Genomic DNA, 26,911 nt, shown 5'->3' with positions numbered 1-26,911 from the left:
GAGGTGTGTCTTGCGGGAAGTCTTTTAGAAACCTAGAACAGAGTGTCAGCTTTCCTCTAATGGAGAATGAATTTTTCTAAGCACTTGAACCTCCTTAGCAAAATAATGTTTTTGCCTACAACTTGATTAGCAGCCTGTGGACTCACTGCTAGTCGTTTAAAAATCAGCAGAAATACAATTTTCCCACCGCTGTGTGGCTCACAGCAGTGGTATTTTCATGCTGAGTTTATATTTAGCTGAATATGTGCCCCTGGCATGGTTCTTGGGCACTCGAGAGTCCTGGCTAAACCCTCAGCCTCTTTATTGCACTGCTGTGAAAAGAAATGCAGAAGAAACAATACACATCCATTCCCTAATGCACCAAAACCGAACAGCAGTGTGTCATAAAACAGGAGTCAAAGGTGCCAAATGATTAAAAAAGTCATAGCCAAGGAAACCTACAGGTGGACAGCTAAAGAATTGTCTCTTTCCCCTTCTGAGGATATTTGCCCTTTTCCCCACACCCCTACCCACCAACTCATCCTTCAGCATGATCAATGCCTTAAGAGCAAGAGGTCGATTGATTTTTATGTAATACAAGAAAATATTACATTGGTTTAATTGTTACACAGCGAGCGCATTAGGCAAGAAATCAAGTGGCCATTTAATGCTTCGAGCAGCAGAGAACTGCCTGGAATCAATAGAGTCGTTTGTCAGAGACGTTCTCTAAGGAGGCTTGCCCATCACGCAATGGACAAAGAGTCCTGTTGCAGGTATTTATTGGTGAGCCCAGTCAGCATTATCAGAAATCAAACAAGCCCACTGTGAGGAGGAGGAGGTACTACCAATGAAACGCTCTTCTTAGCGCCTGGTAATTAAAAGCCATTTTATCAGCTCTGTGTTGGGACCAAACCTCAGCAGCAAAATATTGACAAGATGAGTAGCAGTGAGTGAGCTGTACTTGAATTCAGTGCTTATGAGGTGGACTTACTTAACAGTGCCCATTACGTGAAAGAAATCACTTCCAGCCATCTTATCAAAATGCTAAGAGCAGCTTTTATGATTTCTCCCCATGTCACACACACACACCAGCCCTAAATATACCAGCGTAAGTACTCTTCTGATTCAAGTTTCATCTGTTGTCCCACTAGAAGAGAAAAGTGCATAGTTTACATAAGAATTTCTGCCATTTTTGCCTGCAAGATAAATTCACCTATAAAATATGCCCCAAGATGTCACTTCAGACCAACATATCCAATCACATAAAGTTCCTCACACGGCACACATTGTGACAGTGAGTTCAGCTTTGCACTAGGAACTTAAAACCAAGGAAAGTCAATGTCAGCCAGATCTCTCAGTAAATACCACAGCAAAGGGGATGCATTGTGTGTGCGCCATGCCTGTTCTTAAGAGAGGACATGTGTGCTTTCTATGGAAACCCTGCCTTACAGATTACTTGAGGAGAGGTCAGTCCACAGGCCCCCCTGGCTACACCAGGCCCTCTAGGCTTGGGTCTGACCTGGCCCACCTTGGCCCCTCCAGTCACTTTGGCCTAGTAGAAGCCTAGCCCGACCCCCAGACTTCCATATCTTCTAAGAGGCAGGAGCAATAATAATAATAAAAAGAGATTAGGTTCTTGCCTTGCTAATATCTTTTCTAGTAGACAGGTGTGTCATTCTGGACAGTAGAGTATTCCCCCCATCCTTGCGAGCCGTGCAGAAGGAATCCATTCCAGGTTTTCAACTCTTCCTCCTTCTCCAGAGAACTCTGCTGCCCCCTTCAGTTTGTACCAAAGCAGAAGATAGCCCTATATAATAATAATAATAATAATAACTTTATTTTTATATACCGCCAGCTATCTTGCAACTTCTAGGCGGTTTACAGTAAAAGAGATTGTGACACATAGGAACACATAAGAAGGAACTACAGGATCTGTTTTGCTCTGAAAGTATGATAAACATTTCAATTGAACCATCAAAACATCGAAAACACTGAAAAATCAGAAACATTTATGGAGCTCAAACATTCCTCCAGTATTATAGCAAAAGATCATTCTAAATTCAAGGCGTGGGATCTCTTAGAGAGAGGAAGAGATAATGGTTACCTCAGATGAGCCATTTGGCCTTTAAATGCTATCATGTTTCTATGTTTCATACCCTTGAGGTTTGACTGACATCAAAATCTCAGGTTTGACTTGAACTTCCTGATTGAGAAAGTAGGCAGGTGCAGTAAATAACTAACAAGGCGGGGATCCAGAAAGACATACCTATCTACTAGAAAAGAAATTAGCAAGGTAAGAACCCAGTTTCTTTTTCTAGTGTAATAGGTGTGTCATTCTGGACAGTAGGGACATATAAAAGCAGTCCCAGAAATCTAGGGCAGGACCTCTGCACCTGCACGTAACACTGAGGACACAAAGACGGCGTTCCTCTGTGGTGCCACATCCACTCTGTAGAACTTGGAGAATGCATGCAGGTCGCTGCCCTATAAATCTCCCCAGGCAAAATTGCCTAAGTTTCTGCCTATGAAGAAGCCATGATTTTGGGGAATGTGCTTTCAAGGAGACAGGCGATTGCTTGCCATAGGCAATATATGCTGACGAGATGGCCATCCATATCCATCTTGAGACCAGGGTGTCAAAGTCCCTTCTCAAGGGCCACAATCCAGTCGGGTTTTCAGGATTTTCCCCAATGAACATGCATGAGATCTATTTGCATGCACTGCTTTCATTGTATGCTAATAGAGCTCATGCATATTCATTGATGAAATCCTGAAAACCCGACTGGATTGCAGCCCTTGAGAAGGGACTTTGACACCCTGGTCTCAAGATGGAGCCTAGAAGATGTGGCCAAAGAATGAGCTCTTGTATGTGTTTCCTCTGTGGCCTATGATAAAGGAAATACTTCACAGAATAGCTTCCCAAGGAGAGTGGTCCTCATAGCACCAGATTGGCCACACAGGCTGTGATACTGGACCTAGTGCGCCTTCAGAGGGACTAGGACCTCAGTCTGCAGGTACAACCTGATCTTCTCTCTCAAGGTCCATTGGTCATAGAAGATCTGGATTGCTTTGGTCTTATGGCATGGCTCTTGAGCGTGCAACATTAGAGCACAGAGGATACCCAGAAACTGCCTGAGATGCTACAGAGTGATTTAGGAATTTCTTGCTTTTACAACCTTTTACAGAAGGGAAATTGAACAGAGCATGAGTTTTTCTACTGCAGTTCTCTGGAGAAAGAAGAGGAGTTGAAAACCTGGAATGGATTTCTGCTGCATGGCTCATGAGCATGGGGAGAATACCCTACTGTCCAGAATGATACACCTATTGCACTAGAATAGTACTGTATTTATATACTACTTGTTTTTCCATGAAGTTCTAAGCAGTTTACATATGTAAGAGACCAAACCAATTGCTTGTGAGTTACAAAGAGTTGTCTTAACAATTCAATGACTGCTAAAAAAAAGAATCAATTAGAAAGTTAACATAAAATGTATTTCTTAAATAACAGAATGCGGAGTAAAGCTTTGACCACTACCCCTTTGTTTGCTCACTTTTTAAATTATAACTTGTCATCTTGAAGATATTGCTGATTGCTTTGAAATGTTTTGCTTCACCTTTGAAAAAGTATCAAGATAAAGAAATATGATCCACAAGGAACACAGAACTTGCCGCAGGTTTGGCCCTGATCAGAACCACCCCAACTTTAGGTCCATTTTATCAATGACATATTTAAGAGATCAATTTCTAGCTTCTGTGTACTCCTCAAGCAAAAATAAGAAACTGAATTTCCAAATGGTAAAGGCGTTGTTTAAAACACCCCAAGGATTTGCTAGTGGTACAAATCTCCTGTCCAGATGTACAGGCAACACTTTCAGTCCTGCTGGCTATGATACATCTCTCTAAGCCCTTTGGGGCCAGCCTGGCATTCTGGCTGGAGATTTAAAGAGGGGATGAAAAACGCTTTGTGTGCGAGAGATTTGTTTTTGTGCTTTTATTTTTTATTCTGCTTTTCATAACAATACAATAGGCAAAATATCATCCTAGCAAAATGTGGCTTTTGAAACCTGACCCTTGGTACAACCAAGGAAAGAAATCACCAACCTTTACAGCCTATTAGTGTCACAGGCTCCAGCATCCCCAGGAGAGGCACTGGAAATCTCTATGAATTTCTTCTAACAGACAGACATTTGAGAAGCAGCCCCAACACACTTCAAGTTTCAGAACCTAGCGCCTTCATCTTCCTGATTCAGGAAGTACACAGTAACTGGGCCACAGCTGGTGGGAACCGTCTCAGTGATTCTGGCAAAGAACCAGGAGCCGAGTCCATACAGTAATGTTGGGATCCCTGTGAAGAAAAAGCAAAAATGTTCTCTCGTGTAAAATCAACAGACTGGAGCAAAAGAGGACCATATGATGTCATCAGTTGTGGAAGGCACTCTTAGTACCACGTGTTTTTGAAACAGGGGCTCTCCCTTAACGTAGCAATTTCTAACTCGATTTTCATTAAATGCTTTTGGGAGAACTAATATGGGCAAGTTTGTTAAATATTGAAAAGTTTCTGGCTGCTGTAATTCACCTACTATCTCCTGGCATTAGTTGCTAAACAAAAAAGGATTGCCTTATCATCTGTCTACTTTGAATTTTGTTGCTTTCTGAAAACTATCTAGCTTTTCTGCTGGTGATTAACCTGGCGCTATAAAATAATTGCCAAATTCCAGCCTTCATTTTATAGTAGCTTTAGAAAAACAAACTTGGCCTGGACTCAGGTTGTTCACAGATGCCCAGAAAAGGTCTTTGGCTAACAATTCAAACATACAGCTTGTTACCATGTTGTTTTCTGAATATTTTGAGAGTCCAAGCAGAGGAGACTAAGCAAAAAGTAGACGAGAAATCCAAGAAAATATCAAGTTGAAAAGCAATCAGCCCAAATGCTCACAGCTTAAGCAACAAAGTTCCAGATCTGGGCAGACTTAGAAATTGCGGCTAGTACAGAAACATGAATTCAATGAGTCTTGTGAATGGGACACAGCCATACCAGGCTATCATTTCTTGAGGAGAGAAGAAAATGGCTGAAAAGGTGGCAGCATAGTTAGAGTGAGAAGGGGAAGGAAGGGAGAAGCAGCTTCTCTCTCTCTGGTTAATAGTTTGGTGAGAGTCGGCAGAGAATTTCTCAAAGCAGAACCTTGAATGTACTGGTACAGAGGGAATTTCTATTTACTCAATGGCGTTCTGGGCTGCCTCCTGTGCACATAACCAACCACTGAGTACCATAGGAGGCCAGTTTGTCTGTTGTGACTAGACTGCAAGGACAGTCTCTTCTATGTTTTGATGTAGGCTGCGTTTGAAATGATTAGTAGCTGTAACATAGCCCTGTGTGTGGGTCAGTGAAGGGGAAAAGCAACATGGATCACCTTTGAGAGTTCACACTGTCGTCTAGAGACCTCCAATTCAAACAGTTTGGTGTTGCTGGGAAATTTCAATTTTTCACATGAATGATATGAGTGTTGGATAACTTTGCTCCTTAAATATGTAATGATGTAAAAAACTGCTTTTATGTGTTTAGTCAGGATTCCTTTGTCTAATATTAAACATATATGCAATAATAGAAGACCTCAAGTGGGAGATGCAGGGGCAAAACTTTTTCCCATCACTGGATAAAATAAATACACTGATAAATGGTTTAAAACCTTCCCTTCAACTCAATGTTGTATTCATGTTTTATGTTTATCTATGTAACACCTCTATGGGCTGTGATTTATTATTAATACACCACTTATAGCCTAAGCGCTTTATATTCTTCAGGTACTCAACTATTTCTCCCAACCTGCCTAACAATGGAGTGTTAAGTGACTTGCCCGGGGTCACAAGGAGCAGCGCTGGACTTGAACCTGAAACCTCAGGGTGCTGAGCCTGTAGCTCTAACCACTATGCCACTCCTTTCTTAAGGTCTAGCAACCTGCCCTGTTCCAATCCCTCAACCCCCGAAGAAAACAGAAACCTGCCCCCCCCCCCCACCCCTCACTACACCTCCATATGCCTCTCTTGAAGTACCATGAGGCTGCTGCTAGAGCTCATAGCAGCAATGTTCACGAGGAGGCAATGCCAGGCAGGAGCAAGTGGCTATCACTCCTTCCTAATTTCCCCCTAGACCACCTACGGAAATAGAATGAAATGACGGGAGCCTGGGGCAGGTTTTTAATTTCTTAGAGTGGGGGAGGAGGCAGGGAAGCAGCAGATCCAATGTGAGTTTAACCAGGCACCAGTTGATATTTAGACTGGTATCCAGTTAAACTTGGCACATAAAATTAGGACAGCCTTTTTTCTGTCCTCACTTTATATGCTTACCTAGTCAGTTAGCGATCTGAATATCACTACTAACAGGCTAGAGCAGGGGTCTCAAAGTCCCTCCTTGAGGGCCGCAATCCAGTCGGGTTTTCAGGATTTCCCCAATGAATATGCCTGAGATCTATGTGCATGCACTGCTTTCAATGCATATTCATTGGGGAAATCCTGAAAACCCGACTGGATTGCGGCCCTCAAGGAGAGACTTTGAGATCCCTGGGCTAGAGCAATGATCCACCCAATATTTGCCCCTGGTCCGCCTGTAACCTTGGCGGTTAGAGGTTAGCCATTTAACAGCAATATTCAGAAACACTGTTCCAGTTACATCTACTGGCCATTTCAATCACTTTGAATATCAGTCCCTAAATTGTTTTTCCTTCAATAATTCAGTATTTATTATAGCCTCTTGCTATTTGACATTTTTGCACCTTGTGATAAGGTGCTGGCAGAGATTGAGAAGGACCTCAAGAAGTTGATCCTGAAGCTTAAAGAAAGCAAGATGGGACTTTATCTTAACATCAAGATAACCAAAATCATGACTACCACCAACAAGAAAGTCCACATAAAGAAAGATCAACAATGAAGAAATAGAAGTGGTTGACAGTTTCATTTTCCTTGTGTTCCTCATTGTTCACAGTAGTGGTTCGAAAGCTGAGATCAAGCATCGATTAGCACTGGTGAGCATAGACCAAATATGGAAGTGCAAGGATGTCTCAGCCACCATCAAACTACTACTACTAATCGATGAAGCCATCCACGCAAAAAGGGCAAACAGAATGCTAGGAATGATAAAGAAGGGGATCACAAACAGGTTGGAGAAGGTTATCATGCCGCTGTACCGGGCCATGGTGTGCACTCATCCGCTGTACTGCATCCAGCACTGGTCGCCGTACATGAAGAAGGACACGGTAGTACTCGAAAGGGTCCAGAGAAGAGCAACTAAGATGGTTAAGGGGAAGGAGGAACAGCGACAGATTAGAGAAACTGGGCCTCTTCTCCCTCGAACAGAGGAGATTGAGAGGGGACATGATCGAAATATTCAAGGTACTGAAGGGAATAGACTTAGTAGATAAGGACAGGTTGTTCACCCTCTCCAAGGTAGGGAGAACGAGAGGACACTCTCTAAAATTGAAAGGGGATATTTTCCGTACAAACGTAAGGAAGTTCTTCTTCACCCAGAGAGTGATAGAAAACTGGAACAATCTTCCAGAGTCTGTCATAGGGGAAAACACCCTCCAGGGATTCAAGACAAAGTTAGACAAGTTCCTGCTGAACAAGGACGTACGCTGGTAGGGCTGGTCTCAGGGCGCTGGTCTTAGACCAGAGGGCCACCGCGTGAGCAGACTGCTGGGCATAATGGACCACTGGTCTGACCCAGCAGCATCAATTCTTATGTTCTATAGCGCTACTAAAACCATTCACAAAAATCAAAAAAGAGACACCGATTCCAAAACTATTTATTAAAATTTACTATAAACCTTAAATCTAGTTGTTTAAAATATTTAAATTATTGATTAATTAATACGGGAAAATGCCTCAGACTTAGGAGTAAATCTTTCCAGCTGGAACTTATTCAAGAGAAGAATGAATTAATCTCTTGCCTCCTTATAACATCACAGGCTAGTTCCCCACCTCCCTACCAAAATATTTATTTTATTACTTTAATTATTTAAATAACTTATAACTTTTGATCTAATTTAATAGAGAATCAACATATAACTTATAATCTATTTTAAATTAATTTAATTTAAGAATTTAGTTTAAGAATCAGCATATCATTTTTTGAGACTCGAGACCAACTTCTGTTAGAGTATCAATTTAACTATCTTCTTGCATTTCAATTTATTTAATTATGTTTGAGGTATATCTTAACTCCTTATTTTAAATTTATCAATCCTACATTTCATTTAAACTCAAAGTTGAAAGTGCTATAGTGCTTAAAAGACTAAAAAAGCTAAAAGTTCATAGAAAAAGAGCAGAAAGTGCAAAGAAAAAAGTGCTGGAATGTTAAAAAGTATTTCAAAACGAAGTTACTTCGGCTGAAATAAGCCCACAGTTCATTTTAAATTGCTGTTCAGTTCATAGCAAAACATTAAGTTCATTTAATTCATTCAAACTTGTGATGATTCAAACAAAACAAAAAGTTCTTCCTATATTGTACCAGGTACTTAGCTCAAACGTCCTGTGCCAAACTGGCTCCGTTGCTTGTAATCAATATCCAACAAGGCCTTTGTTTCGTGGGGCAAAACTGTAGCACCCGCTGCATCAGGGAAGTGACTTAGGCAACTTTTTCAAAACTCCAAAGCCGCGTTGGCCCCAAGCGTTGGCACAGGACGTTTCAGCTAAGTATCTTATACAATATATGAAGAACTTTTTGTTTTGTTTGAATCGTCACAAGTTTGAATGAATTAAATGAACTTAATATTTGAGAACTGACACACCAAGTCAAATCATTATCAGTATCCTGTTTCCAATAATGTCCAATCCACTTCATAAGAACCTGGCAGGTCCTACAGGGTCTTAAAAGTAGCAAGATTTCAGACTACTTACCTCCAGGGATAAGCAATGGCGTTCACCAAGTCTACCTTAATATTGGGTTATAGAACTTATATGAACCTTTTTTTTTTTTTTAAACACTGCTACGCTACCTGCTACCACACCCTGGAAATAAATTCTGGCTTGGCTTTTACCAACATGAATTCCCATTACATTTTGCTCTTAGAACTTGGGATGTAATCTCAGTAGAGGACTTACCAAAATTTATAACCTTAAGTGCAGTGAAAAAACAATCCTCCATTTTCAGGTCCTGCCATGGAGCCTTGGAGCAGTGGTATTTAATAAAAGGGAAACAGCCTGTTCGTAGTATGTGATAATTTGTGCCTCTAACTTCCCAGTTAAAGTTGGAAAGGCCAAACTGGTCATTGCGCACAGCACTGTACTTGACGCAAAAGGAAGTCCAGTGTGGGAGGCTGCGCTGTAGTAAGTGCTGAGTGAGAACCTCTGAGGCGTTGGGTCGCTGTCCTCTTGATCTTGTCACGGGGAATAGAAGAACTCGTAAAAAGACCTCATGAGCCTTCTTCAGAGAAAGCATTCCTGGAAGAGAGAAAGAAAGAGCTCTTCTCACTTATCCTATATCTCACTACACCCGCAGAAGTAAAAAATGTGAAGAAAAAGATATCATGATAAAATCAGGACTGAGAATTTTAGATACTGCGATATGTGCAGTCAAAATATGAAGCAAAATTATAGACATCAACAACTGGTCAACAAATAGTTTGCGTGGACATAGCCAAAGGCCACAGAGGCACCTTTTTTATCATACAGTATTAATACCGATTATTACAGCCTTTGCTGAACTATCCTTCGATTTACCATGACTTGGTCCTCTTTGTACAAACCGGCCTCACTGACTGCAAAGGCAAGTCTTCCAGGAGATTTTGTTTCTTTTTGGTGATATGCTAATTGTCTCACCTCTAGATTAGTTAAGGACCTTCTATCCCACACGTATGATTTACATTTTACAATCTTGTCAAACCATACTCATTTGGCAGGTCATTGCTTGGACTTGCTCTACCTAAAGGGTGCTAGGAGTTTCTCAAATTCTTTGCCAGTATATCCACTATCTTGGACAGACTACATTTTCGTTAATTTTGCTCTAGCCCCCAATACCCTTATTTGTAAGCACCCTAATCCCAAAGTGTAGAGGAATTTACAAGGTCTTGATTTAGAAGCCTTTGCTAGGGCTTTTTCTTGAGCTTAGGAGATCTCTCACCCTAAACAAATGTACTTACAAGGGTCAATTGAAAAGTTTCTGGCCTGACCATGAAAGAACAAGATGAGCATCACAATTCTATAGCTGTCCAGCAGATGGCGTTGACAAATGTCTACAGCTAGATTTTCAAGTCAGTCTGATGTCCAGTTTTGTCATGTCAGCCTTTTAAAGTGAACAACTGCTCTACTTTATAAAAAATAGACAAAATTGGGTATCGTGCCATGATAAAATTCCTTCATTTGAAGGGAAAATCGCCTACTGAAATTAAATCCGAGTTAGACACAGTGTATGGTGATGTGTCTCTTTTGTTTTCAAAGGCAAAAGCATGGGCTGCTGACTTTAAGGGCTCCTTTACTAAGCTACGCTAGTGGTTTTGCGCGCTACACGCTAATGCCTCCATAGAGCTGGCATTAGTATTTTTTTGTGTAGCGCGGGGTTAATGCACGCTAAAAACGCTAGCGCAGCTTAGTAAAAGGAACCCTAAATGTGGCCAGACAAGCACTGTTGATGAACAATACTTCGGACTTCCAAAAACAGCAACAACCAATGAATTGGTTGATGAAGTTCACCAATTGACCCTAAATGAGATCGCAGAGGCTGCTGGCATTTCATCAGAACATGTACACACCATCCTAAATGAATATTTAGGCATCAGGAAGTTGAGTGTGCGATGGGTGCCACATTTGCTAACCATCAACCAAAAATGAGTTCAACTGGATATTTAAAAAATGTGTCGAGCATTTTAAGCGCAATGAGAATGAATTTTGTGGCATTTTGTAACTGTGGATGAGACTGAGGTTCATCGCTATACTCCTGAGACAAAACAATAATCCAAACAATGGACTACAAGAGATGAACCAACTCAGAAGAAAGGGAAAACAACTCCGTCAGCTGGGAAGGTAATGATGACCATCTTTTAGGATTTCCATGGGATAATTTTTATTGACTATCTTGAAAATGGAAAAACCATTAATGGCGAATATTGTGCTGGCTTATTACAACGTTCAAGTGCCGAAAACAAGACAAAACTTCCTCATTTGGCCAAAAAGTTCTCTTCCACCTGAACAACGCACTGGCTCACACATTAATAATTGCAATGGTGAAATTGCATGAATTGCGGTTCAAATTAATTGCTATCCACCATATCATTTCTTATAGAAAATAAAATGCAGGAACAAAAAGAATAAAAACATTTGTTTGATAAGGCATTAGTCGTCTTGTTCATTTTTGGGTTTTTTTTATATAGCACTGGAAGATCGGGAAGAGATCCAGCAGGAAAGACCAACAGAATGGATCGAATGAAAAGAACCCCCGAAAAACACTGAAAGAAATAATGAAATTAATTAAAAATACAAAGCGAGAAGGCAAACTCGACTAGACAAAGTGTAGATATGTGTTCTTCACTCTGCGGAAAATGGAAAACTGACGACCTCGTGAGCTGGCGTCAGGCGGGAAGGCACTCGCATAGTGCAGGCAGTCTTAAAGCTTCTAAAGCTTAAAGTGACAGTACACTTTTACAGTGTCCGTACTAGGCTCCATGGATGACGTCACCCACATGTGAGAATATGCTGCCTGCTTGTCCTGGAAATAACAGAAAGCCAGATATTCAGTGTTCTATCATTTTGTCTCTATCATTTTGCCCGGCAAAGGTGTTGTGGTTTATAATTTCCTGGATCACTTCTGGAACCCTTTTTTAAAATTGGTGTTATGTTGGCCACGCTCCAATCTTCCGTGTACCTATTTGGGTAGACTGGATGGACTATTCAGATCTTTACCTGCTGTCATTTACTATGTTACTATATTATGAAACTTTACTGAAGAAGTCATTGCAGGAGGGGGTATACCCAGATGGGTATAAACAGTCCATGATGAGGCATAGAAACTGATGAGGCATGATGAGGCATAGAAACTGACTAATTTTAGTCACATTTCTAGTGTTCCTTTCTTAGGGAAAGTTTTGGAAAAAATGGTATGTTTATTGATCAAGGTAGATTGTTTGAATTCATATCAATTTGGATTTCAACAGGCACATAGTGTTGAATTACTGTTGGTGTCCTTATTGGATGTTTTGCAGTTGGGTGTTGACCAACTTAAAGAGGGGCATAATAAAAACATACTTCTAAGTTCGATTTGGGCATATGGCGCAAGACGCCCAAAGTCAGCAATGGAAAATGCCCATTTTCAAAAACTACATCTAGAATTTTTGTTGTTGTTGTTCCAGTGCCCAGAGGGTTTACAAACTATGCTTGTATCAGAGACAGTGGAAGGTTAAACGACTTGTCCAAGGTCACAAAGGGGGGGCGGTCATGTGATGGTGCTAAGTCATGTCTTTGGAGATCTGCTGTGGTATGTCAGGTAGGTGGGAGGTTAGAAAAGCTGAGAAAAAGTGGTCTGTCCCAGTATGGTAATTCTTATGTTCTTACGTCTCTTTTCTTTGATATTTCTGGGCCTTAGAAGTCTGCCTGGTACTGTCCTTAGGTTCCAACTACCTGAGTTGCCGTCAAAGCTCACTACAGCCTATCTAAACCATCCCAAATTACTGTAGTTCCTGTTAAAGCCCTCCCCAAACCATCCCAAACCGAACAACCACCTACAGGACACAGACCGTGCAAGTCTGCCCAGTTCTGACCCTGGCACAACCTTATTTGCCAACTGCAAAATAATCCCTGATGAACTTGGATCTACCAAAAAATGTGTGGGTGTACAGCCACAAATCACCCTAATTACTCTGCTACTTCAGCAAATTTAGCCCACGCCTCAACGACCGATGCCAGCTTAATTCCCACTAATTCACCTGAAACATCCTTAACAGGCTTCAACTTTTCTTTCAAAAACTCCATATAACATCCAACATCCAGTCCCATACTTCCCACAGATCCTTTATACCCATCTACCAGATATCGAACAGTGTAATACAGTTAACATGGTCTATACATTGCTTTCTTAATCCTTTCTTGAAAGAAATTATTTCTTTCATTCTCACAGACCCTCAGATATTCCAACAATTGAACCCTAAAGGTATCTCCAGTTCTTCGCCACTTTCTCTCAGCTTTTTTAACCTCCCGCCTCACCAGACATACCACAGCAGACCTCCAAAGACATGGCTCAGCTTAGCATCATCACATGACCGTCCCCTCCACCCTCTTTGTGACCTTGGACAAATCATTTAACCTTCCACTGTCTCTGGTACACCTGGCAGGGCCTCTGCATATGCGGATTGCCGGACTTGATGGATCGAAGGTCTGATCCAGAGATGGCGCTTATGTTCTCACCTTCAACTACTGCTAAAAAGGCTTGTTCCTTTCCTGCATCCCCCTTAAATGAGGATTGCCTGCCCTTTGAGCTCTAAATGAAGCCCCTGCCCAAGCCAAGCCAAGGAGTAGAAGGTCCAGGGATGGAACTGGAGACTTTCCACATTGTAATATGATGCAATGTCACCAAGCTGTTTTTGAGAGCTCTGATTTAATCAGATGACACATGTATTATTTCCTCTGGAAGAATTTATTTCTAGAGTCTCTCAGGAAAAAGACTGTCATTGCTCTGCCCATTCATGCTCTGGCCCTGGCATTCTTAAAAAGGCAGAATTTCAAGTCAATTCGATGCTCTATTAATTAGACAAAGGCGAGTCTGTCTCATATTTATTAGTGTATCTCATAAATAATTACTAGTTCTACATAATTCCAGCGCGGTAAATAAACAGGCTCCATCGCTAGGCAGTAATTGATTAATTAGAACATTTTCCTGGTACCCCATGGCTCAGCAGCTCTCACAGTGCTGAGTTTGAGATATTGCTTGTAATTAATAGTGAAAAAGAGAACCTTCCCCATGTCTCACTTTCTGCTTCTTGCTACATGTTTTACATACAGAATACTTCAGCCCTTCAAACATGGAGGGTCCAGGCTCCTCCTGGAAGAGATAAACAACTCTTATGTTGTAGTTTGCATATTTCTGGCCCACAAGGATTCTCTTTCTGGAGATATGCCATGGTTTTATCAGGGACTCACTAGTGCAAGCCTTGCATTGATTTATTATTACAAAAGAGCCTCCATAGGTTGCAGCAGTGCAGAATGTTCCAGCATGAATCATTGCAGGGGCCAAACAGTGCAAATCATTTTTCTGTGCTCGGCAGATTATTCTGGCTTTCTGTGACAGTCAAATTGGCATGTAAGATAGTATCAATTTTAATTTTATGCTGTGAATTAAAGGGAATGGATTAGACAAATATTTTTTCCTACCTTAGCATTACAATCATCAGGTGAGAGAGATTAAGACTCTGCCTGAGAGCTCATGGCAATTCAGACCATATGCAAGTGCCACATCAGAGAGATTTCCACAGGGCTCCTGTTGACGGTATGCTGGCTACAGGCATTCCCAGTCTTCTACCTCTCGTTCTGCGCTATCTGGCAAAAGGGCACAATGATGCCAGGCCGAGGGATGCCCCTCTTCAGTTAGGGGGCTGGCTCTCAGCATTTATTCCCACCTGGATGTTTCAATCTGTTTTATGCTTCTCCAAGTTGACTCTTGGATGCCTGTCAGCCATTATGGGCTGGGAAGAATTTGTATATATATTTTAATTTATTAGGAACTAGTTTCTGAGCTTCTTTGAAGCCAGTGTTGGCGGTTAATGGTACTATCTAGTTACTTTTGAGCAGAACAATTTGTTTAATCTGTTGCTACAGCTGCCTCTATTTCATGTGTACTGGGTGGCTCTACGTGAAGCTAGAGAGCCCAGTGAAGTACAGTGGTACCTTGGTTTACGAGCATAATTCGTTCCAGAAGCATGCTTGTAATCCAAAGCACTCGTATATCAAAGCTTATTTCCCCATAGAAAATAATGGAAAACCCAGATGATTCATTCCACAACCCCAAAAACTAATACCAGTATATAAAATAACCCAAAAACTAATGTATAAGATAAAAAGGAGAAAGCCGCCGAGCCGCCGGAGGAGGAGGAAGAGGAGAAGAACTGCAGCCTGGATGGCTCCCCGGTACTGCTGCTCATGTCTTAGCGGCCGCCGTTGTTTCCAGAGCTGGGCTCGGTACTACTACAGAAGCCGGCGTGGCATTGCTGTGTGGAGCAGAAGTGGCAAACCCGCAGGTGATGTTCTATAACAGTGATAGTGGAGGAGGGCCTTGCAGCTCCGCAGCGTCCCAGTGCACACCCCATTACCTGCAGGAATGTAAACACCACCAGCACTGGGTGAGCCTGTCCACACGCTCTGACCCCGCCTCCTGGAGCTCCAAACGCGCATAGTACAGGAGCTCTAACCAGGTGCACGAGCTGCACAGAAATAGCCATGTGCACCATCCCATCTCTGGATGAAGGTGCACTCGCTCGTGCGCTCACCAATACCTTCCTCAGATCCCGTCACCTCGCAACAAGGACGCACTCCCAGTGTGAAGAAGTGTACAGTAGGTATTTGCTCGTTTTGCGAGTCACAAATTTAGCAAATGTTTTGCTCGTCTTGCAAAACACTCGCAAACCACGTTACTCGCAAACCGAGGTTTGACTGTACAACAGAGGAAGAGTGAAAAATCCAGAGTGAATTCCTTCTGCAGCAGCACGCTGCTATGGGGAAATAACCCTACTATCTAGAATGTCTCACCTGTCTACTGGAAAAGAGCTTACCAGGGTAAGTACAGAATCTCTTTTTGTTGGACCCAACATGGACTGTGTTTTGGTGATACAACACCTGCTTCAGGGGTTGGTAAAGATATAAAAATGAGCAATCTCTTAAAAAACAGCTGTCCCCAGAGAAACATGTAGCGTTAGAGCAAAATCGTTAGTGTTTCCAGCGGCAAAATGGTGTCAAAAAGACGTGGCAGGACCTGCCACGGGCAGTGTGTTTCAGTGCCTCTGCTGGTCACATGCCATGACTGGAGTGGGGAGGGGGACGAGTAGCTGCAGAGATTGATACCGGGCCTGCATGAAGAAGAGCTGTTGTTTTGCAGGGGGCCAGAACTGAAAGTGGGTGGGGAGGCAGGCCTCCCATGGCGATGCCACTGATGCATAAGTGGACAGATTTTCCTTACCTCGTAAAAAGGTTCGTAAATGTAAGGTCATCTGAGCCTTTTTTGGGGAGCAAATTGCTGTTTGGGGCAGTGTAGGAGAATACTTGCTTTCGTGTGTTGACATAATTTTTTTTTTTTTTATGACTGAATAAACAAGAACATAAGAATAGGCTTACTGGGTCAGACCAATGGTCCATCAAGCCCAGTAGCCCGTTCTCATGCCGGCCAATCCAGATCACTAGTACCTGGCCAAAACCCAAGGAGTAGCAAGTTTCCATGTTACCGATCCAGGACAAGCAGTGGCTTCCCCCATTTCTTTCTCAATAACAGACTATGGACTTTTCCTCCAGGAACTTGTCCAAACCTTTCTTAAAACCAGCTACGCTATCCGCTCTTACCACAACCTCTGGCAACGTGTTCCAGAGCTTAATTATTCTCTGAGTGAAAAAATATTTCCTCCAATTGGTTTTAAAAGTATTTCCCTGTAACTTCATCGAGTCTTTGTAATTTTTGACGGAGTGAAAAATCGATCCACTTCTACCCGTTCTACTCCAATCAGGATTTTGTAGACTTCAATCCTATCTCCCCTCAGCCGTCTCTTTTCCAAGCTGAAGAGCCCTAACCTTTTTAGTTTTTCCTTATACGAGAGGAGTTCCATCCCTTTTATCATCTTGGTCGCTCTTCTTTGAACATTTTCTAGAGCCGCTATATCTTTCTTGAGATAAGAACAGAATTGAACGCAATACTACAGGTGAGGTCGCACCATGGAGCAATACAAGGGAATTATGATATTCTTAGTCTTGCTAACCATCCCTTTTTTAATAATTCCTAGCATAAGGTTTCATCGTATTGTCTACGTATATTTGTTCCGTGGTATCTTCTTTGTGCTCGGTTCCCCCCTTTTTTCATTGACTTCAACCGCTCTTAACATGTTCCACTGTCGACCAAATCAGCCCAGCGTCCCTTCCCTTTCCTCCCCCTCCTGACATAACTTCCTGTTTTGTAGAGGGAGGAGGGAAAGCAGCAATGGCACCACCGTGTTAAGAGCCTCAGGGCATGTGTTACATTTGTTTGGCAGTGGCAGGGAGGAGCCCAGGGCAGCTGCCCCGTTTGCCCTCCCCCTCCCCCTCCAAGTCACTTAACCCTCCAGTGCCTGGTTACTATTCACTGTGCTCATGAAAACGGCAGCTACTAACTACACTGTTCCCCTGGGCAATGAGCACTTGCCATCTGTACTTACTGCACTAGGAAGTGACGTCACAGCCCAGCGCCGCCTTCCGGTTCGGTCGGCTCCTGTTTAGCCGGGGGAGAGCTTTCCTTCCGCCGCAGCCCACAGGCAGGAGCGGTGCCGCAGCATAACAAAGCCGTCGGCAACCCGGAAGCAGACGTTTGGTTCCCAGCTGCAGGACAGCAAGATGAAGGGGAGCAGCGCGCGCCCAGCAAAAGGCGGCAAGCCACTGGCAGCCACGCGCCTCCAGCGCTGCAGAGGGAGGGGCGCAGCTATGAAAGGCTTTTCGCGCGCCTCTAGTGCTGGGGAGGGGGCGGGGCGGCTGCTACTATGGGACGTCTACGAGCAGCCTGACTGCCTCAGACCAATGGGCCGTTACTAGTGAGAATGGGCGACTGAGCTTCATGGACCATTCGTCTGACCCAGTAAGGCTGTTCTTATTTAAGCCCAGTCGCCCAGATCAGGCTCAAACAACATTCCAGAATCCCAAAGAGTAAGAAAAGATTCCGGAACCCCAAAGAGTAACAACATTCCAGAATCCCAAAGAGTAAGAAAAGATTCCGGAACCCCACAGAGTAGCAACATTCCAGAATCCCAAAGAGTAAGAAAAGATTCCGGAACCCCACAGAGTAGCAACATTCCAGAATCCCAAAGAGTAAGAAAAGATTCCGGAACCCCAAAGAGTAGCAACATTCCAGAATCCCAAAGAGTAAGAAAAGATTCCGGAACCCCACAGAGTAGCAACATTCCAGAATCCCAAAGAGTAAGAAAAGATTCCGGAACCCCAAAGAGTAACAACATTCCAGAATCCCAAAGAGTAAGAAAAGATTCCGGAACCCCAAAGAGTAGCAACATTCCAGAATCCCAAAGAGTAAGAAAAGATTCCGGAACCCCAAAGAGTAGCAACATTCCAGAATCCCAAAGAGTAAGAAAAGATTCCGGAACCCCAAAGAGTAGCAACATTCCAGAATCCCAAAGAGTAAGAAAAGATTCCGGAACCCCACAGAGTAGCAACATTCCAGAATCCCAAAGAGTAAGAAAAGATTCCGGAACCCCACAGAGTAGCAACATTCCAGAATCCCAAAGAGTAAGAAAAGATTCCGGAACCCCAAAGAGTAGCAACATTCCAGAATCCCAAAGAGTAAGAAAAGATTCCGGAACCCCAAAGAGTAGCAACATTCCAGAATCCCAAAGAGTAAGAAAAGATTCCGGAACCCCACAGAGTAGCAACATTCCAGAATCCCAAAGAGTAAGAAAAGATTCCGGAACCCCACAGAGTAGCAACATTCCAGAATCCCAAAGAGTAAGAAAAGATTCCGGAACCCCACAGAGTAGCAACATTCCAGAATCCCAAAGAGTAAGAAAAGATCCCGGAACCCCACAGAGTAGCAACATTCCAGAATCCCAAAGAGTAAGAAAAGATTCCGGAACCCCACAGAGTAGCAACATTCCAGAATCCCAAAGAGTAAGAAAAGATTCCGGAACCCCAAAGAGTAGCAACATTCCAGAATCCCAAAGAGTAAGAAAAGATTCCGGAACCCCAAAGAGTAGCAACATTCCAGAATCCCAAAGAGTAAGAAAAGATTCCGGAACCCCACAGAGTAGCAACATTCCAGAATCCCAAAGAGTAAGAAAAGATTCCGGAACCCCAAAGAGTAGCAACATTCCAGAATCCCAAAGAGTAAGAAAAGATTCCGGAACCCCAAAGAGTAGCAACATTCCAGAATCCCAAAGAGTAAGAAAAGATTCCGGAACCCCAAAGAGTAGCAACATTCCAGAATCCCAAAGAGTAAGAAAAGATTCCGGAACCCCACAGAGTAGCAACATTCCAGAATCCCAAAGAGTAAGAAAAGATTCCGGAACCCCAAAGAGTAGCAACATTCCAGAATCCCAAAGAGTAAGAAAAGATTCCGGAACCCCAAAGAGTAGCAACATTCCAGAATCCCAAAGAGTAAGAAAAGATTCCGGAACCCCACAGAGTAGCAACATTCCAGAATCCCAAAGAGTAAGAAAAGATTCCGGAACCCCACAGAGTAGCAACATTCCAGAATCCCAAAGAGTAAGAAAAGATTCCGGAACCCCACAGAGTAGCAACATTCCAGAATCCCAAAGAGTAAGAAAAGATTCCGGAACCCCACAGAGTAGCAACATTCCAGAATCCCAAAGAGTAAGAAAAGATTCCGGAACCCCACAGAGTAGCAACATTCCAGAATCCCAAAGAGTAAGAAAAGATTCCGGAACCCCACAGAGTAGCAACATTCCAGAATCCCAAAGAGTAAGAAAAGATTCCGGAACCCCACAGAGTAGCAACATTCCAGAATCCCAAAGAGTAAGAAAAGATTCCGGAACCCCACAGAGTAGCAACATTCCAGAATCCCAAAGAGTAAGAAAAGATTCCGGAACCCCACAGAGTAGCAACATTCCAGAATCCCAAAGAGTAAGAAAAGATTCCGGAACCCCACAGAGTAGCAACATTCCAGAATCCCAAAGAGTAAGAAAAGATTCCGGAACCCCACAGAGTAGCAACATTCCAGAATCCCAAAGAGTAAGAAAAGATTCCGGTACCCCACAGAGTAGCAACATTTCCGAATCCCAAAGAATAAGAAAAGATTCCGGAACCCCAAAGAGTAGCAACATTCCAGAATCCCAAAGAGTAAGAAAAGATTCCGGAACCCCAAAGAGTAGCAACATTCCAGAATCCCAAAGAGTAAGAAAAGACGTAAGGTGGACATAAGGTGGTCTCTAGCCCTGGAGAGACAACCCCAAACTCGCTCCCTTCGGGTGCTCTCAGCAGGCTTACTCCCCACTCAGGCAAAACTACCTCCTACAACCACCGCAACATCTCATCAACTCTGCCAAAGGAGGGCACATCAGAGCGCTGCGAGGCGCCAGCCGCACTCCTGCCCCTTCTCTTCGGCATCTGAAAGTAGATAAGTGGCCCGCGAAGCCGACCAACAAAAAGAAAAAAGGAATTGAGTGAAGCGGTCAGAAGCGTCTGTACCTCGGCCATCTTGGCGGTTGTTTTCAATGTGTCTAGCCATCTGATTACAAGTCGCCCTCTTTGCCTGGTTCCTTCGATCTTCCCTAACATGATGTCCTTCTCCTGTGATCTCTCTCTTCTGATGGTGTGACCAAAATAAGACAGTCATTTGGGCTTCAAATGACATAGCCGGTTTGATCTCTTCCAGTTCTTCTGGCAGTCCACAACATGCCTAAAATCCTTCTCCAGCACCAAAGCTCAAATGAAGAATAAAATTATTATGAGATCTCAATAGCTTATAATTTCATGGAAAACAAAGCAATTAAAGCATGTAAGATTTAACATTATATAAATAAAACATAAGAGTTTGAACTTATAGCAAAAACGGTGTAACTTCACTAAACCTTCACTGAGCTGCTGTATTTTGTAAAATCTGCATTTTAAAATTCAACTGTTTGTTTATACCTAGGTACACTCATTTACAGTAAGCATTAATGCCTGAACCAATATCCTAAAATGTACCCTGGTTACTTTGTGTTTTGTGACAGTTGCCAGGGCCAAATTAGAGTCAGATTTATAGGGCGCCCTTCTATAATTTGGTTTGAGAAGTAGGTAGCCCAATGGGGTGTGCTTTAGTGCCACCTACATGTTCCAAAAGAACAACACAAATCCTTAATGAGCACCTCACATGTCGTCCACAGACACTCAGTTCTTGACAAATTCAGACTTATCCAAAGCAGCTGAAACCAGTTACTTAACACATCCTCTTTGTCCTTTGCCATGGGAAGGAAAAATCTACTATTACTACTACTATTTATCACTTATGTAGCGTTGAAAGGCATACAACACTTGGACATCATCCATGTAGGTATACAAATGAAATCTTGATGGTTATATCACTAAAATGATACTAAATACAGATTCTTATGATTCAATGGTCTCCTGCTGGACCTCATAAGAGACTCTTGAACAGACCTGATGGGGTGGCGTTAGGACCCAAAGTTGTGAACTGGATTAGAAACTTGACAGACGCCAGAGGGTAGTGGTTAATGGAATTCGCTCGGAGGTAGGAAAGGTGAGTAGTGGAGTCTCTCAAGCAAACAAAATATTAAGGATTATTTGAAAAAGCATGGAATATCATGCTTCTGTATAGGTCTATGGTGCAACTTCAGTTTGAGAACTGTGTGCTTTTCTGGTTATCCCATGTCACAAAGGATGTTGCAGAACTAGAAAAGGTTCAGAGAAGGTTGATAAAAATGACAATGGGGATGGAACACCAGGAGAAAGTAAAACTGGGAGGGGATGTAATAAAAGAATATAAAATCATGTGTGGAGGGAATGTTAAGTAGGGAATGATCATCTAACCTTTTAGCATTAACAGACAAAAACAAGAGGAAACTCCATGAAACTAATGACCAGCAAACTGAAAACCAAACAAAGACAGCAGTTGAGAGAGCGTGCCTTCTTATCTTTGGAAATCAGATATGAGAACCGGATGTACTTTTTGGGATTGGCTGAGCATTTCTTACCCAGAGTGTCCACTGTCAGACACAGGCTACTGGACCCATCTGACTCGGCTTGGCTTTTCTTATGCTCTTCTCTGCAGTAGCCCAGTTCATGTCACCATTTTGGCTAATCATTTATCAATAAATCTCATATACAGAAGGCAAATTTATTTTAATGGTTTTTACATTTATGGAAACAAACATAATAAGAAATCCCCCCTCTCCCCTTTTGGTACAATGACATTGTCCATTGATGGTCATTTTGAAAAACTAATGAGATAGAGTAGTTGCACTTTTAGGAAGCCAGATACATTCTGAGATATAAAAGACAGAGAAAAGAGAGAAGACAGCATTTATAGTCCAGTTTCCTGAAATATTCTATTGTCAGGAAATATTTGAAAAGGAAGACGTCTGAAGATTTTGGCAAATGCATCAATGATCCATTTTGCAGAAGGTGAGCTGGCACACTGTTTAATCCACTCCTCTGGATGATTCAGGCAAGAGGCTCCAGCAATGACTGTGGTAAGCTTTCTAGATCAGTCTGTACTAATTAGCTAATCAACAATGCCCTTACTAAACTTTCAAGGCCAGTATTGGCTAATCTCATCCAGGCGCAATTCATTCAATAATTTTTAGACAGGATTAAATATAGATAACATCCCAGTCCTCTGCTCTCCTAGAGCGGGTATTCAATCATAGGCAACGTTTCTGATTTTGAAGACTCTTTTTCAAATATCAGTTTGTTTTCTTCTGTGATCCCAAGGATTGTTTCAATATCCTGCACAATATCCTGGAAGAAAGAACAGAGGTATATGAGTTGTGTCTTTCTATAATGTTCTATTCAAACACACTGTGGATCAGAGGTGGATAAATTGTGGCAGTATACCAACCAGATGAGATATTATCAGGCTGTCTGTCCTGAAGGGGAGAAGGAGGGGCACCTCTAGATCAGGGGTTCTTAACCTTGGGTCTGAGAAGTAAATTTTGGCCGCAGATTCAGTTTTGGTTTTTGTTCAGCCTCTTGATTTCCCATTGGTTAGTGGAAAGTTGCTAGGTTTTTGCCTTGAGGGGGGAGTGTGTCAGAAGTACGTGGGTAAGTCTTTATGTGCTGCTATCTGAATTACCATATAAGTGTTCTACTTTCCCTAGGAATGCCTTCCTGATATACTGTATATATGCACACTTATGTCTGTATGCCCAATGTTAGGCCATTTCCAAAATATTCAATTCTATGCATGAGACCAAGTTAAGTCTGAGCATGGCTCACCTAGTGGTGCAGATGGAATGGGATCAACCTATGCTTTCAGTATCTGTGTTTCCAGCTTGATCAAAAATGCAACTATGCCCCTTGCAGTATCAAGATTTTCTGGGCAGAATGAATAATTATTAAAATATTATTTGTGGGGGATGTATGAGAGGAATGATGGTCATCGTGTATTATGTTGGAGTTTCGATGCTTCCTTCTTTCTTAGTGTTAATCTTGATGACTTAATAAAGATATTTTACCATATAATACAAAGCAAAGATTTCTGTCTTTTCTTAGCAGGTTCAGTCCTCCTGCTTTGGACCCAATAATGGCTGGTGACAGGGGGTGACCTCCCTCCCCCCCACCTATAGGTTTTTAAATCTCATCCAAAAGGACAAAAAGGGACTGTCTTCAGTTCAAGCCTCAGAACCTATGCTTAGATCTTAGCTCAAGAGAGACTAAGGGCTAGATTCACTAAGCAAACCTTTGTGACCTGATTTCCCTCCCACCCGATTCACTTACCTGTGTACCAATCTGATCCCGATCCGTGCATGCAAATGAGGGGGAATCGGCATTTAAAAGCAGGAAGGACGCGATTCACTGGGCTGGCCGATTCAAAATAAGCGACTGCTGAGGACCAGTCGCTGAGGTCCTTTCCAACTTCCCTGCCTTCTGCCGCCCTTGCCCTGAATCTTTCCTGCCTGTCGCCCTGACTGGCCGTCCTGCTCTCATCCCGAATCTCTCCTGCACTTCCCCGCACTGCGCGGCCGTGGTTTTAACCCACAGGTTAAAACCATGGGCTCGCTGGCTAGTTTCAGTTAAAAAAAAAAAAAGTTGCGGCTCTTAGACGTCGGGATCGCACACTAGCAATCCGTGTGGTCCGAGGGGGACGTTCCTCCAATTGCCCTCATTTTAATTTTTTTCTTTTGTGAATTGGTCGGGCCTGCACGGATTGGCCATGGATCGGGCACGGAAACGAGGTTAGTGAATCTAGCCCTAAGAAGTAAATATGTCCATCTACTTAACCCACTAGTCTGTGCGACTGATGATAAAGCAGCTGGTTTTGTACTTATTTTGTGGTTCAGAGAGGTGTTTTCGGCCCTTTGAAGAAATTAACCAGAATCGTTAGTTAATTAACACCTCACCTTAAAATTGGTCTCGCCTTGCATATTAGGTGCTGATATTTCTTGATGGATGATGAAGAGATTATGAGCAAAGGTCATGAGTGCTCCCTGGAGATCCTCTCCGATTGTTCTGTTAACCATATTCAAACAAATGAGTTAAACAACAGTCACCTTCCCATTGCTGACACTATGCTGATGGGATTTAATGAGCACTTTCGATCTGGCAAGGTGACAGTCTGCTGGGAGATATGAAGGATGAGGCTCTGTGTTAACATATCAACACTAAGGATTGGGGTAATAAATATCTTCTTCCATTAATCAACATTGGTTCAGTCATTTGTATAGGGAACACTGAACTGAACTAGTGACGGACTTGTATTTTCTACATTCTGAGGCTCAAAATCAAAACTCTGAAACATCCAAAAACCAGCCCAAGTCGGCACTCGGATGTCTTAATAGCCAGGACGTCCAAGCGCCGATAATCAAAACTGACTTTCTGGACATCCGCTGTGCGTCCAGAGCTCAAAGGGGCGTGTTGGGAGGTGTGTTAAGGGCGGGCTTAGACCTAGATATCCTGCAGCAATAATCAAAGCTTTCCCAGGTCACCCTACATGGAACTTAGACGCCAAAGCGACCAGATGATCACCAGAAGGATTAAGGCATGATCCTCCCTTACTCCCTCAGTGGTCATGAGCCCCTCCCACAACCCAAAGATAGGGGAAAAACAGTACATTGAAGGCTTGCTGGTTTATGAGATTCCTGCCAGGATCAGCTAAACTGGCAAGGAGATCCCTCTCTCCCTTCTTCGCATGCACTGATCCCCCTCCAGTACACTTCCAAACTAACCAAATAAAAAAAGAGCCAGTGAGCCCTACATTCCTCCTCCCAACACCCCTCAACATCCCTGGACCATCTCCCCGCCATCCCCATACCTTTGGGTGACATCGACAGGAGGGAAGCCAACTCCCTCTTGCCTATAGGGCTGCATGCTTGGAATGACGGGCTGTCTCCCTCCCAATGTATCTTGGGATGCAGTGGGAGGGGCCTAAAGCCCTGATTGGCTCAAAATGGCACCAGAATTGAGCCTACAGAGGCATTTTATGCCACTATGGATGTGGCTAATGTCAGAAGTGGTGTTAGGCACCATTCACAGCATAGAGAGGTGCCAGAAATGTAGATCTGGAAAACTCTGGCCTATGTTTCAGTGCTTATCTGCTTTGTAGGCAGCTGCCGTTATCAGCACTGTATAGAGAATCCAGGCCTATGTTTCTTGTTCAATTTTAGTCATTTGCTTTCTGCTCTTGTGCTGTCATAAGAACATAACAATTGCCATAGTGGGACAGACCGAAGGTCCTTCAAGCCCTGTATCCTGTTTCCAGCAGTGGCCAACCCATGTTCCAAGCACCTGGCAGAAACCCAAAGAGTAGCAACATTCCAGAACTGAGATTGTGATGTCATAATGCCTCATTCCACCAATGGCTAACAGTCAACCTCGTCAGTGATGTCACAATGGCTCACATAAGAACTTAAGAGCTGCCCTACTGGAACAGACCAAAGGTCCATCAAGCCCAGAATCCTGTTTCCAACCCAGGCCCCAAGTACCTAGCTGGAGCCCAAGTAGTCAAACAGATTTTATGCTGCTTATCCTAGGAATAAGCAGTGGATTTCCCCAAGCCATCTCAATAATGGCCTATGGACTTCTCTTTTAGGAAATGATCCAAGCCTTTTTTAAATCCCGCAAAGCTAACTGATTTCATCACATTCTCTGGCAATCAATTCCAGAGTTTAATTAACGTTGTGTGAAGAAATATTTTCTCTGGTTTGTTTTAAATCTACTACTTAGTAGCTTCATCACATAGGCATGGTCCAGTCAGATTTCAGGACTGCCACAATGAATCTGCATATATGATTTTAGATTATAAACCCGCCAGAGATAGAGAAAGTACCTATATATAATATGTGAACCACTTTGGTTGTATGTCAAATTGTATTGCAACTCTCTACTTACAACATTCCCAAGTTTTGTCTCTTCTGGTTTTCATGAAGTACAAAAATTGTCCCTTGTTTTTCCTGTAAAGCCGAGAGAAAAGAGCTCCTATAATTGTTACCTGAAAAGTGTCCTTAGTTATTGTTAGTAAAGCTAGCCATGAGAGTCCTATTGTGCGTTGCTGCATTATCAAATGCTAACCTGGTATCAGCGCATTTCAGTAAATCTGATCTGAAGCTCATCCAATCAAAAAGGTATCACCTTAGTAAAGACAGCAGATCAGAGCAAACCTTCGAGGTTCTTAATGTTACGCAGAGCCAGTAAGTCGATGCTCCAGCTCTGGTGACAGAAGCTGATCAAAGAGCACACAGCCATTCAGAGAAGCCAGAGAGCCAAGAGTGCAAAGGCCCACCTGGACCCAGTCTTCAGTAGGGAGCTGTAGATGCAGGATGAGTCATTCTGCTTCGTTCTTACCTTAACATCGTAGCCAATTCCGTGAGCTTTGCACATCTGGAAGAAGACACTGTAGTATATGATTGACAGGTTGGTGTGCTGGAGGTGACAACTCATCACGGCATACTGATTGTTCATCACAGGAGCCTAAACACACCAAGCAATTTGTTATGTTACATCAGATTCATTTGCAAATCACACAAAGAAATTACCAACTTTAACTTGGAGCCAGTGACTGTCCTGGAAAATCTCACCAACGGGGTGGTTGTAATAAGTGCCCCAA

At 42.9% G+C, this 26,911-nt stretch overlaps 2 protein-coding genes across 3 annotated transcripts in view; both read right to left on the bottom strand.

Moving 5' to 3' along the window:
• Nucleotides 1–3,972: 3,972 nt before the first annotated feature.
• On the bottom strand, nucleotides 3,973–17,637 carry C14H15orf61 (chromosome 14 C15orf61 homolog). The gene is made up of 3 exons (XM_033920993.1): nucleotides 17,346–17,637; nucleotides 9,076–9,414; nucleotides 3,973–4,324 (listed from the first exon to the last, which is right to left on the bottom strand). Exons 2-3 carry the CDS (start codon nucleotides 9,410–9,412, stop codon nucleotides 4,197–4,199), a joined length of 465 nt encoding a protein of 154 aa, XP_033776884.1. The 5' UTR covers nucleotides 9,413–9,414; nucleotides 17,346–17,637; the 3' UTR covers nucleotides 3,973–4,196.
• Nucleotides 17,638–21,983: 4,346 nt separating this feature from the next.
• Nucleotides 21,984–26,911, bottom strand: part of IQCH (IQ motif containing H) — a 110,104-nt gene continuing 105,176 nt past the window's right edge. For both annotated transcript variants that reach the window (XM_033919667.1, XM_033919668.1), the window contains exons 18-21: nucleotides 26,650–26,775; nucleotides 26,197–26,258; nucleotides 24,210–24,318; nucleotides 21,984–22,608 (exon numbers count right to left, since the gene is read on the bottom strand). In XM_033919667.1, coding sequence (XP_033775558.1) covers nucleotides 22,495–22,608; nucleotides 24,210–24,318; nucleotides 26,197–26,258; nucleotides 26,650–26,775 — 411 coding nt within the window. In that variant the 3' untranslated portion in view covers nucleotides 21,984–22,494. The remainder of the gene's footprint in view (nucleotides 22,609–24,209; nucleotides 24,319–26,196; nucleotides 26,259–26,649; nucleotides 26,776–26,911) is intronic.

The sequence above is a fragment of the Geotrypetes seraphini genome, chromosome 14, assembly GCF_902459505.1.
Source record: "Geotrypetes seraphini chromosome 14, aGeoSer1.1, whole genome shotgun sequence".
NCBI classification, from domain to species: Eukaryota; Metazoa; Chordata; class Amphibia; order Gymnophiona; family Dermophiidae; genus Geotrypetes; species Geotrypetes seraphini.
Note: the sequence above shows the minus strand (reverse complement) of the source record. Positions and strands in the feature narration are given on the sequence as shown.